The 13,243-nt window shown below is 42.7% G+C and overlaps 2 protein-coding genes across 6 annotated transcripts in view; one reads left to right on the top strand and one right to left on the bottom strand.

Annotated features, from left to right (window-relative positions):
• The window catches only part of bcar3 (BCAR3 adaptor protein, NSP family member), a 39,968-nt gene extending 32,669 nt beyond the window's left edge, over positions 1 to 7,299 (top strand). For all 3 annotated transcript variants that reach the window (XM_035175857.2, XM_035175858.2, XM_035175859.2), the window contains 12 exons: positions 343 to 468; positions 565 to 681; positions 904 to 1,133; positions 1,837 to 1,937; positions 2,035 to 2,151; positions 3,108 to 3,320; positions 3,911 to 4,494; positions 4,592 to 4,707; positions 5,005 to 5,176; positions 5,482 to 5,593; positions 5,709 to 5,912; positions 5,994 to 7,299. In XM_035175857.2, coding sequence (XP_035031748.1) covers positions 343 to 468; positions 565 to 681; positions 904 to 1,133; positions 1,837 to 1,937; positions 2,035 to 2,151; positions 3,108 to 3,320; positions 3,911 to 4,494; positions 4,592 to 4,707; positions 5,005 to 5,176; positions 5,482 to 5,593; positions 5,709 to 5,912; positions 5,994 to 6,172 — 2,271 coding nt within the window. In that variant the 3' untranslated portion in view covers positions 6,173 to 7,299. The remainder of the gene's footprint in view (positions 1 to 342; positions 469 to 564; positions 682 to 903; positions 1,134 to 1,836; positions 1,938 to 2,034; positions 2,152 to 3,107; positions 3,321 to 3,910; positions 4,495 to 4,591; positions 4,708 to 5,004; positions 5,177 to 5,481; positions 5,594 to 5,708; positions 5,913 to 5,993) is intronic.
• A 77-nt stretch (positions 7,300 to 7,376) lies between these two features.
• Positions 7,377 to 13,243, bottom strand: part of fnbp1l (formin binding protein 1-like) — a 38,283-nt gene continuing 32,416 nt past the window's right edge. For 2 of the 3 annotated variants that reach the window (XM_035175860.2, XM_035175862.2), the window contains one exon: positions 7,377 to 13,056. In XM_035175860.2, coding sequence (XP_035031751.1) covers positions 12,916 to 13,056 — 141 coding nt within the window. In that variant the 3' untranslated portion in view covers positions 7,377 to 12,915. The remainder of the gene's footprint in view (positions 13,057 to 13,243) is intronic. The other variant, XM_035175861.2, reaches the window with a different exon arrangement.

Below are 13,243 nucleotides of genomic sequence, written 5' to 3'. Positions count from 1 at the left end.
AGAGAAACATGAAGTCCTAATTTGCAATTAAATCAAATCTCAAGTGGGTGATGGGGATTGAACCGCCGACCTTCTGGTGGGTGGACGACCCGTCGGTTTATTCTTCATCAGAAGTCGCACCTAAATCTATAATCTTAAAATATCTTCATGTCCTTTAAACGCTGCAGCTCAGCAGCAGAGCTCATAAAGAAAGACGTTATAAGACCTGAACGTTGTTAGGTTTGATTAAATGTTTGGACTGTAAACATACGTGTGTGTGTGTGTGTGTGTGTGTGTGTGTGTGTGTGTGTGTGTGTGTGTGTGCGTGCGTCCACCTGTGCTCAACCCTCTGTGTCGTTCCAGGTTGCAGAGAACTCGGTGCAGCGTGACGGGGATTTCTTGCTCCGTGACTCGCTGTCCATCCCAGGAAGTTACGTTCTGACCTGCCAGTGGCGAAACGCTGCCCAGCACTTTAAAATCAACAAGAAGGTGAGACTGTGTTTCTCAGGAACAACACACAAATTTGGATTTCTGTCTGATTAAATGAATAAAAGTTAAACGTGTTGGTTTGTTCGTCCTCCTCAGGTCGTGATGCTGAATGAAGCCTACTCCCGAGTGGAGTACCGTCTGGACAGGGAAGGCTTCGACAGCGTCCCTGCACTTATCAGATTCTACGTCGGCAACAGAAAACCTGTCTCACAGGTGAGTTCAGTCAAGGTTTGATACACACGTTGAGTTTTATGAAGACATCAGTGTTTAAGTTCTCTGATGGAACTGATTTATCTTTTTTTACTGATTTAAATTAAAAAATATGTGAGAAAAGCAAACAATGACCATGTTATTAAGAATGGATAATAATAACTCTTTTCCAGTCATTGTGTTTGATAAAGTTTGTTCTAACTTCTCTTCCCTGTGTAAATGAAGGTGGTCGGAGCCATCATCTTCCAGCCCATCAACAGAGGCCTTCCCCTGCGCTGCCTGGAGGAGAAGTACGGACTCTCCAGCACTCACCGGGACTCGCTCATGTCCCAGGAGAGACGCAGTCAGAAGCGCCTCAGCCTCAACATCACCAACGGACACACGCACGACAACACACACGCCGCGCACGACAACGCACACCAGGACAACGGCGTGGGCCGCAGCCGGCAGCTCAGGTTGGTGCATGACAGGAAGCTGGTTGATCTGTGGGTGATGGACACGTTTGCACCAGTTTGACGTATAAAAATTGACAGTGTGGTAAAAAATAATATATATTTCAATATATTATTTTAAAAAATCATAAAATTGCAGCAACATGCTTCAATCTGTCTTATTTCAAAGCTACAGTTTGTTTTCTAGAGCATTTATTTCAACACATGAATAAAAGATAAAAAACTAAAATTATAATTATAACGAGTCTTGAGCTACAGACTAAATATGTATGAAAGTGATGGAGACTCAGCTTCACTCCGTCCTCTTCTAGTTTCTCTTCCTCTTCTCACACTCTGGAAAAAGACCTAAATCAAACCTTTAAATCCCTCCAAGCTTTTAACTCACAGCCCCGAGCTCCACATCCATCATCCAGGTGCTCGGTTGTATAAACACGTTCCATATGTATCATGAGTCCTTCTGTAAATAAAGAGACAGAGTAAGACGTAGAGGGACCGAGGTGAGAATGTGTGGAGTCCACGTCTGTCAGGAAAACAGAGGAATGTATGGAAGAGAAAAAAGAAACAGAAAATAAAAGAGGAGAACTGATGTGAGAGGCAGTTCTGACATCCTCCTCCTCCTCCTCCTCCTCCTCCTCCTCTGTTATGTTCTTAATAAGGTTAATTTCTATGTAAACGTGTTCATCCATTGGTCTCTGCCTCCACGCAGGTTGAAGGATCGCTGCGGCAGCCAACCAGCGAGTCTCAATCAGGTCCAGGAGAGGCGACGCCCCCTCAAGGCGCACCAATCAGAAAGCTTCTTACCTCTTGGTCAGTACAAATGATGATATGATCACCTCTGTATCCTTCACTTCATCTCACTCTCACCTTTACTCTTCTCTCTTGTTGTTTTCCTCTTGTCTTCCAGGATCTAAGCCTCAGCCGGACCCCCTCCTCCCCAGCCCCAAGTCCCCGGTGTTTCGGACGGGCAGCGAGCCGGTCCTCAGCCCCTCGTTCCCCCGGAGATCAGCCGAGCCTCTGGCAGGTCAGTGCACCAAGCTGGAGATTAACCATATTGTCCACTTGTTACATACTGTGTCGTCATATCAGTGGCTTTCTTAAATACAGTATAACAGCTGAATATGTTATAGCACAGTCACTGTCAAATAATAATCAGAGGCTGTTTTACTTATAAAAAAAGAATAGTACTTATTCTCCAGATGTCATAGATCCAGGTACATCTATATCTATATCTATTATAATAAAGTGTGTTTCACATGAGGCGCAGAATAATTTAGACAAAAAGAAAAGGAGAAACACCTGAAATATAATAAACTTAAGATTGAAAATAAGAATAGATAGAAAAATAGCAGCAACAGAAAACCCAGACTTCACTGCTGGTAACAACAGGATGAAATTATAAAACTAGTTTATTTTATTCATTTCAGTATAATCAAAAAAACAATACACTTAAACACTTGTACACTTTCCATAAATGAAACAGAAGCAGGAAGAAGAAAAAGAAAAAGGCCCTTTCATCTAAATATAAATAAGATTATAGACGGTCGTCCCTTTTTTAATTTCCTTTCTTCCCATAAATCACGTGAGAAATCAACGACACTTTAATCACACACTCATCTCTGATTTGTTCGACTCGTGTATCAAGTGCCACTGAAGAGAATTCACTCTGATTATCAGGCTAAAAATAAAGAAGTTCTCCTTTTACCGACTTTGAACTGAATGAATCACTGATCCTAGATCCCATCACTGGATCTTTAGGTTTAGTCTCATTTACTCAAACCTGTTGTTTGTCTTCAGAGAGGAAATTAAATTTAACCTCGTGCTTTCCTGCTCTTTGCTTTTCTGATTCAAATTCATATTTAAAGGGTAAATAAAGACAGATGGATGTGTTTACCCTTCACTTCACTAAACTGAGTCTTTATCAGATTGTTGCCACGTCGACTGATGTCATCGTGACGCCCTGTGGTTGTGTGTCTGCAGGTCAGGCGATCCGAGGCTCCGACAGCCAGCTGTGTCCCAAGCCGCCTCCCAAACCCAGCAAAGTGCCGCTGGCTCGACTCCCTCGCTCGCCCTGCCTCCAGCCGCTGGTCCCCTCGTCCGCCTCCTGCAACCACACGGACTCGTCCTCCTCCGTCTTCCCGTCTCCGACTCTGGACTCCACGTGTGGGGAGTCGCCTGTGTGGAGGAGCGGAGGTGACTTTGATATTTAATGAATTTAGTTTAAAGTTTTAAAAAGTCCTGATTCAAAAAACAAAGCAAAATACTTTTCATTCACTTTTTTCATTCCTTACTTTATTGGCTCCACTATGGGGAAATGTTACAGCATCAAAGGGGAAAGTAAAATAAGCAATTTACTATATAAACACAAGGAAATATAAAATAATCACATCGAGTGTAATCCTGTATATTATGTTTACATAAAATAATATATATGTAAACATAATAGACAGGATAACACTTATATGATGTGATTAAACAAAAAGTATTCAATCTGAATAACTTGAGAAGATGCAATCAGAGAATAATCTTCTCTGCTATTGGAAAAATGTCCAAAACTTAATTAACAATCAATTAATTAAGTTTCTGTGACACTAAAGCTGCTTTTGTCTGAAAACACGTTTCTGTTCATCTTGTTTTAATAATGTTCCTGAACGTGTATTATTCATTTTATTCTATATTAGTGTGACGTTACAGATTAACTCTTTATTAACGTCACATTAATGCAAATCAATCACAAGTATTCAACTCTAAATGACGTGATTTCTTCTCCTCCGTCACCTCAGCTCCTCCTGCGAAGCCTCTGAAGTTTTCCCACAGCTCCTCCTCTTCTCTCCTTTCACCTCCTGATCGGCTTCACTATCCGGATACAGACTCGGTGACGGGCCGGACTGAGCGTCTGCAGCCGAGTCCCGCCGACCTGAGGTCCTGCAGCTCGCTGGAGTGGGAGGAGCCGATCTCTCCAGACTCCATCACAGACGACGGCCTCGCACTTCAGCCGCCACTCTGCAGCTACGTGGACAGGCTGAGGAGGGAAGGAGACGGCGAGGAGGAAGAGGAGGAGGGAGGACGCAGAGGCCTGGACAGAAGCTCCTACCATCACGCCATCGCGGCCTTAGAGAACACCAGCGAGGAAGAGGAGGAGGATGCAGGCAGGGAGGAGGATGGGGAGGAGAAGAGGAGGAGGAGCAGTTTCCAGCGGCCGGTGGTGGAGACCGAGTCCATGTTCAGACCGGCAGAGTTCGGATCTCGACTCCTGCCGCCGGAGAACAAACCTCTGGAGATGGTGGTGCTGAAGAGAGCGAAGGAGCTGCTGCTCAGGCACAACCACCACAGCATCGCCAGACACCTGCTGATGGCCGACTGCCAGGTACACACACACACACACACACAAGAGAGGAACACACATGTGAGGTAGTGTGTGTGTGTGTGTGTGTGTTAAATTCAAACCTTTTCCTGTTCCGCAGGTTGTGAGGATACTGGGAGTGAGTCCGGAGCTCAAAGGTCAGATGGGCGTGTCCTCGGGCCTGGAGCTGGTGACGCTGCCGCACGGTCGACAGCTGAGGCTCGACCTCATGGAAAGGTACACAACAAACACACATTATACACACACACACACACGCACAAAGAAGAAGATTAATCATTACTTCTTATCTTTACTCATGTAAACCTCACAGTAAAAATTTGAGATAGATACAGTTCAACAAATAGGTTCAGTTGAACCGTCCTGTTTGTACTGTCATGGAAATAAATCCCCCACAGCCTCTGAGAGATCAAATTAGAAAACGGTAACAAAAACACACCTGGACGTGATCTTGTGTTGATAATCCTCCTCCTCCTCTCTCTCTCTCTCTCTCTTTGTCCTTCCTGTCTCGCTCAGACACCACACCATGGCGATAGGCGTCGCCGTGGATATTCTGGGATGTACGGGCAGCGTGGATGAGCGGGCGTCCACGTTAAATCGCATCATCCTCGTGGCGTTGGAGCTGAAGGACACGGTGGGCGACCTGTTCGCTTTCACGGCCCTGATGAAGGCTCTGGACCTGCCGCAGGTAACACACACACACACACACACCCTGGCCACAGCCAAACCATAACACACCATATTATTTATTAACAAATATAAGTACACTGGAACAAACTCCCGATGAAAACTCCCTCATCGACATAACAACTAATATTTTAGTATATAAACAGAAATATACGCATGAAAAACTGAAGAAACTTCATTGATTTTGCCTAAAAAATTAACAAAAAAGTAGTCGATAGGTTTTGTTTCTCATCTCGTTTGATGGAAACTGATCCAATGACCCTGTTTTGAAAGAGTTGTGTAAAACCTGCTGATGTCTCTGTGCAGATCAGCCGACTGGAGGAAACGTGGACGGCTCTGCGACGGAACTACACACAGACGGCCATCAGCTACGAGAAGACACTGAAACCTTTCTACAAGAACCTGTACGAGGGCACAGGTATTCAACACACACACACACACACACAAACACACACAGAGTCCTAAATCACATCTTGACATCACACCCATCATCGTGACTGACCCTCCTCCTCCTCCTCCTCCTCCTCCTCCAGCCTCCCCTCCCCCCGGGGTCTGCGTCCCCCTCCTGCTGCCGCTCCTCACCCTGATGGAGCGCCCGTCAATCACACCTGAAGGGGGGGAACTGTGGGAGACCAGCGACCAGGGCTGCGACATCATGCTGCGCCACCTGGAGGCCGCACGCAACGTCGCGCACAACACACACAGCTACACAGCCAACGCACAGAAGCTCTTACAAGGTAGAAACAGTCACACACGTTCTGTAAAGATGTTGAACGTTGAATGTTCGAGTATTATAACGTGCGTTTGTGTGTGTTCAGGGTTTCAGGCTGACGAAGACCTGCTGGAGGTTTTTAAAACAGACTTCCAGCTGCGGCTGCTGTGGGGAAGCCGCGGAGCCTCGGTCAACCAATCGGATCGCTACAGCAAATTCACTCTCATCCTCACCGCGTTGTCACGGAAACTGGAGCCCCCACCCAAAACTCAAACCTTAATCTAATATATGAATTCACTCAGTCCGGAGCCGAGCGGGTCAGCGTCAGGTGGATCGAAGAACCAGATGAAGGGAAGACAAACGACCTGAGGCGGAATCAAACGTACGACGCCCAGCAGCCACTGAACTCGACACTGAGGAACTCGTACGAACTGATGCAATGAGAGCGACAACAACACGAGAGCCAGTCAAACTCATTTTAACGCCTTTTAAAATGAATTTGCTCTTATTTCTACACATAAAAACCCTTTTTATTCATTTGGCCTTTTCAAATCCACCTTAAATATAGAAACTGTGTTAAAGCTCAAAGTCTCCTGGTTCCATCTCGACAAATCATATCACTGCAACAGCTTTAGAAAGAAGACTTGTGCCTGAAGTCTTTTCCACACTGAAGGTACAACAGGCCTTATACAAGTATATAATACATGTTTCTTTTTAAAAAGCTGAGTGGACATGTCTGTGATGCTGGTGCCTCTGGAGCTTTTTGGTTCTCAGACTCACTCGTAGTTTAAAAGTTAAAATTAGAAAGCAGGGTTTAGAATCTAATAAAGAAATTAACTTATTTTCAGGCTTGTGCACAAAAACGAAAGGTCACAGGTTAATACTTCTGTCTGTGTTTCAGTTAATTGGTGTATTTAACTATATAACGAACCTTTTCTCCACATCTGGAAACTGCTTTTAACTCTGATCCGTTTGTTGCTGGTTTAACAAGCGAGACAAAAGGTGCAATGATGTGTTCTTGGACCCAGAGGATGACAAAGAACTACGATACAATCTCCTTTGGTTCATTTACACAGGAGCAGAAAGTCAGATACTTGCAAAGAATCAAAAAATCCAAACTCTCCGTTCATGTGAAAATTGAGCTTCACGTGTTTTTATTCTCTCAAATCTTTTATTTTACAGTTACACACATTAATAAACATGACTTTGTGCATAGAAGCCCAGGAGCAGATTTGAAAACGTATGTAAACATGACTGAAGCTGTAAATATCTGAAGCGTGAGCGTGTTAATAATCGACTGTACATATTTTCTGTAGAAGACTGTAAAAAAGAAGATGTTGATGAATTCTAATGTTTATATTAAATATGAACGATGGGGGTTAAGATTGAATAAATAAGACGAATGAACTGTGGAGGTGAAATCGTTGTTTTTACACTGAATTTCGGCTTGAAGACTTCATCCATCGACAAAACGTCACAGAAACAAATGGACTTTTCATTGCTGCTTATTTTATTAGAACAATATCTTGGAAGAAGAAGAAGAAACAAAAAAGCATTTTGTTCACAAAGTGTCCGACAACATTCAAAGTAAAAACATGTGCACAACAATATGGAGAGAAGTACTGCCATTGGTTATTAAAACATATACAACATGGTAAAAACACACAGATTTAAATGGATTAGACGTGTTGATATCCGGCTGAAACACCCAGTACCTGCTGCTTTCATTCACTGTAAAGGTTTGAGTTGATGATAGAAAAGAGGTTGAAGTTTATTTTCATGCTTGACGATCAGCGTTAGAAACGAGGAGGAATGTGAAGAACACGTGGGCTTTTATTTTGCTGGACGAGAAACAGCAGCACGCTCACAGTAGCTTGGCAGAGGTTTCAGTAGAGAACTGTTTGTACAAGAATGAACCTTTAGCATATTTAACATGTCAAAGCTGATTTGTTATTACTTATTTCTGCATAATATTCAGGATTAAACAACAGCGGCTATTATAATACGCAGCTCAGTGTTTATAGGCATAATAATGGTTAAGAAAATTACCTGTGAATGAGATTTTTTGGTCATTTTCAAAGCTGCCGTGTCACCGACAGCTTCGGTTAAAGGGACAGTTCACTTCGAGACGTCTTCGGAGGAAAACTTGGGAGTGAAATGTCTCTTTAACAGTTCGTATCGTTTACTGAGTTTAACAGACGGCAACACAAACACTCATCTGACGTGAAGAAGATGTTTTTGTTCTTGTGTCACCGTCAGAGGACGGTCCTCTTCGCCTTAGTGCACATTTACAATTACGATAACAAGCAGAGTATTGGTTTTAGTACTGAAATAATTTATCGATAAGTTTGAGAGTAAATTAAAAACATTCACTTGCTCCAGCTTCTTAAAATGCAAAGATTCACTGTTTCTCTCTGAGTTAAGTGAAAAATCTTTGGGTTTTGGATTTTTTTTGTTTATTCAACAAAACTAGAAACTGGAAGACGTCGCCTTGGACTCGTTAAGATTCTGATATTAATCATTATTTCATTGATCAAACAATTAGAAAAATAATAAATCAATAGTAATTGTAGTAATGGTAATTGCTTTAGTAACATCAGGACAAGACATCTGAAGTTTTATAGATGAGAACAATACATTTTCTAATGGATTAATTAATGATTAATTAGCTGGAGCCATTTATGAAATCAGATTTGTACATGAAACAAAAAGCATTGATGGATCTTTGTACTTGTTTAAAAGATTTCACCATTAAAAACTGAGCAAACTGCCATTTTGCTTCCCCGATAAATTTAAATCCGAATCAGCAGAAGGACGTCAGGGACTCGACCTAAGTTTCTACGCATCAAAATTTAATTTACTCGAAGTTAAGTCCGAACAAAGTCCTTCAAATTTGGAGTTTGAGCCACTTTAGGAGCTAAAAGTGAAGATATTACTTGTTGTTCTCTCACTGGTGAAATACTGAAATCTCTGAAATACCCCTTTAATGTCCAATAGAGGAAAGGTCACGGACAGTGGAGGAAATGTGGAGTCGTGAAACCGGGGGGGAAAGTTCAAGTAACAACATCTACAGCATCGCTCTGTACATTTCACAGCTTCATCCAAGAAACACAGGCTACACCTCCGGCCTGGCCACACGCTGCTCTGAGAGCTGCTGGCTTATTGTCTTAAATAATCATCAAAACCAAGTGAAACTTCGAGTCATTTTGTTTGAACAGAAACGGTGAGTGGTTAAAAATGAGAATCTATAGAAAATCATGCAAAGGAAGTTTTCTGACAAGTTAGAAAACGAGTATAAAACCATTTAAAAAGAGAGAATTACTCTACGCTGCTTCTTTTTTTTTTTTAGCTTCATTCATAAAGATCACACTTTATCGCACATTCATCTATTCACTCGCTCATTTATAATCAGATTCATTTGCTGTAGTACTTAAGGGCAAAGTGCATCGGTTCCATTCAAACCTTTTCGTCTCATGAAGAGTGTCAATCAACCTAAAAACAGTCACCATGGAAACACATTCAACTTGACATAAGAGATGTTAATATGTACAAATCATTCAATGGTAAAAACTAACGTCACACATGTAACACACATGTAACACACACACACGTGCACACAGCTTAAAGTGTACGGGAAGCCAAATGGTGTTTCTGATGTGATTGGCGTTCCCTATATGTGCGTACACGTGTTTTGATGCATGCGTGCGTGTCGTCACATTCACAAATACAACCGATGAAATGAGAAAAACTTTTTCATGTAGATGAAGCTGAGTCCCCTCACTGATACGAGGGGCTGAGCCCAGGTGCCTGATGGGAGATGTAGTCAAGCGGCAGACACATCCAGATGTGTGTGTGTGTGGAAAAATCCCTCCACAGAAAAACAAAAACACAAGGTGAGATTTTAAGGCAGAATCTGACCTGCAACGTCCCGGAGCTTCCGCTTGTTTGTTCGATGATGGTAAAAAAAAAAAAAAGGGGGGGCCCAGTCCGGTTTTGGTGAAGAGAGACTGCCGCCTGCTGGTCGGCTGGTTGAATTACAACCACAGGAGAGAGGAGGAAAGGTGGGAAAAGAAGGAGAAAGAGGAGGAGGAGCAGGAGGAGGAGGAGGAGAGAGGTCCTGTTTGCACCTGATAGTCCTGCTATCTGACTAAGGAGTATCTGATATTACCCAGCTGCTGTTTGGGAGACATTCAACAAACATAAAGAAATCAAACTCATGCTGGAGGTGCATGAAGACATCATGAAGATAAGGCATTCAACATTCAACAACGTTACACACACACACACACACACAGGAAGGTGCAGTGAAGGTCACCTGCTCATGTTTGATAATGACACGTTAACAACATGCGACTGGATGAGTGAGGACAGGCATGAGGAGCAGAGTGGCTCAGGCAGACATCACCAACAGAGCACAGATAAAGACTGACGACGATGACGGGAGTGAGTCGGAGCGGAGCAGCACTGATTCTGTTAGTTTGATGCTGTGAGCGAACCTGAGCCTGAAAGTTAATGAAAAAAAACTCTGATATGCTGAGTTTGAAGTTTAACTGGTTTCAACTAAAAGTTCAGAGGTAAAGTTTGTGTTGGGAGTCGGATTTGGGAAAGTATGGAGAATCTAAAAAGGGGTCAGAAATTATCCAAACAATTTACGAGAAGTGAGAAATCCTCACGAGCTTGACAGAGGTCATCACAAGGTCCATTTACTTAATACCTACATGAATGACGTTCCCCTGGGGACAGAGTAGCTGGGATATTGCGTCATTAGCATCGTCACCAAATAGATGGAGCTTGTGATCACTTCCTGGTCTGACAGCTCTTCTCCTGTTAGGATCCAACTGCAAGATCATAAATACTGTAAATCATTGCCAGCTTATGGCTTTGGGATCTTCTACGTTCGGTACAACCCTCCCTTCCTCCTCCCGAACTACATGCGAGCATGCAGACATGCAAACCTCCCTCCCAGCCCACTTCCCCTCTATCTCTCTCTTTTCCCCCTCCTATTTCTCTCTCTTCCTCGTGTACCCGCACCACCATTAATCAGCAATCACCGTGAGCCCTCCACCAGCCAATCAAATCGCCCGGCCACCCTGCAGCCCTCAGGAACCTGCGGTCACATAGAGGAGAGGGCCAGTTACTAACACACACACACACACACACACACACACACACACACACACACACACACACACACACACACACACACACACACACACACACACACACACACACACACACACACACACACACACACACACACACACACAGAATAAAAGTGGTCACAGACACAGACTGTGTTTAAGTCTGAAAGACCTCAGCGTTTTCCATCAGGAGAAATGATTCAGAAATTGGACAAAGGAAGAAAAAAAATCCAAAACATTTGAAGAATCCTGCAGATTGTGTCTGTTCATGTCATTAGAGCATCTTCCTCCTCCTCCTCCTCCTCCTCCTCCTCCTCCTGCTCTCTGTCTTTATTTGTCTGAGAGGACCTGAAGAAGAACAGACGTCTGACACACCTTACGGCCGTTTCACTGAAATCCAGGATATTCTCACTCTGATTCGGACCAAATAACTGGAACTAAAGAGATGAATTTAAAAGGTTTTGAAGATTAATTTCATCATGGACGTCAATAGAAAAGTGTCAGAGCTGTTTCTTTAATCAGTGACTCAAACAATGACCAAGAATAACCAGAATGACATCAAATTTAAATATTTAATTAAAACAATCCTGTAAAAAGTCTAAGAACTAAAATCATTTTCCTTAGGCTTTGAACGGCTGGGTATGATTTCACAGGAGAATAGAAGAAGTGGGTGGATCAACTCCCATGAAAAGACCAAAACCAACAATGTAGTATTCATATACACATTAAATTCACTGCAGCATTTCACTGTTTCTTCATCAGCACTTTAGATTTATTTAATCCTACAGAAACCATCCTGCTGCTGTAAATACTCACGAGGGCAGTTTCCAACCAGGGAGTTTATTTTGTTTGGATCTCACAGAATCCAAAAATAATCTAAAGAGGTCACCGGATGATTTATGGGAGATAGAAAACATATCTATCTTTTCCCTCGTTTTCTCCATTTTCCTTGTGAATTGTTGAGTCATCTGGGAAAAGAAACGTCTCTTTACATCAACTGTTTACTCAGAGTCTAGAGCCTGTGATTGTGGGTCACAAGACGACATCAGATCTGATGCAAATTGCAGTTGTTTAAGTGGCGGATACATGAATGGTGGATTTTCCTCATGGAAAAGAAATGAGAAGAACATTGTTGGTTTTAGTGTTTTCAACTCTTCTCTGAATTTATGAATTAATCTCAAAAGACTTTTGTCAACGACCAGTTAAAAACTTTTCTCTCTACAGTTGGAGTCTGTAAGAAAACTGCACTGAAACCAGACAAACCTCTGTTAGTGTAATACCACCTTAAGTGTGATGGCACTGATTAAAAACAAAACACAAACACAAACGCACACGCACGCACACACACACACACACACACACAAAAGAACAGCTTAAAGTTTTTCATTTCAAATTATGTCGACACTTAAATGAGCTTAAAATCAGGGAGTTTCAGAAAGAACAATTAAAAGATTGGATACAAATAAAAAATAGTCTCTAATATATTACATTAAACAATCTGAAACACTTTGATCGACAGGAAGCGGTGACGCCTCGACACGGGGCTCACACAACAGCAGTAGAGACATCGGTAACACACGAACAGAGAAATGCCTCGAACACAAGACAAACACCATCGAGTAGCTTCTTCCATTTGTCTCCGTGCTCACACGCTCACCTCTGAAACAGTCCCACGCATACGAGAGGAGGATGACAGACGTATAAAGAGACAGAGGGATAAAGAGGTGGGATGGAAACCAGGACAAAAGAAAGAGATGAGTGTCCATGCAGGTGTTTAGATGCTGTCTTTTTTTTTTTTTTCCTTTGTAGTGTTATGTGGAGGAGGAGAAAGCGGAGATGGAGAGAATGACAGAGGGATGGAGCAGAGGTCGGAGGACAGTGTGGGAGTCAGATGTAGGTGACAGCACCTTTGCTGTTTTTCTCCATGGTGATTTCTACGTAGGAGGTGGGGACGTAGCCCTCCTCGCCGCTCTGCTTCCTCGCCCTCGTCCAGCCGTCGCCTTTGTCCTCCTCGATGATGTACAACACCTACGAGCAATGAGATCAAATTAATACAAATCATTTGTTAAGTTAGTCGGTTAATAAGGTTATTGTTGATGACCGATCAAAACAGTTTGTGAAATGTGTTTTTCGCTTTATTAAGGAGAGTTTGATAAGAAGATAAATACCACAGTCATATCTGTATTCTAACCACATTAATATAAACAATAGCCTG

Source organism: Hippoglossus stenolepis, chromosome 14 (genome assembly GCF_022539355.2).
Source record: "Hippoglossus stenolepis isolate QCI-W04-F060 chromosome 14, HSTE1.2, whole genome shotgun sequence".
Taxonomy (NCBI): Eukaryota; Metazoa; Chordata; class Actinopteri; order Pleuronectiformes; family Pleuronectidae; genus Hippoglossus; species Hippoglossus stenolepis.
The sequence above is the reverse complement of the archived record's forward strand: the minus strand, read 5'-3'. Positions and strand labels throughout refer to the sequence as shown.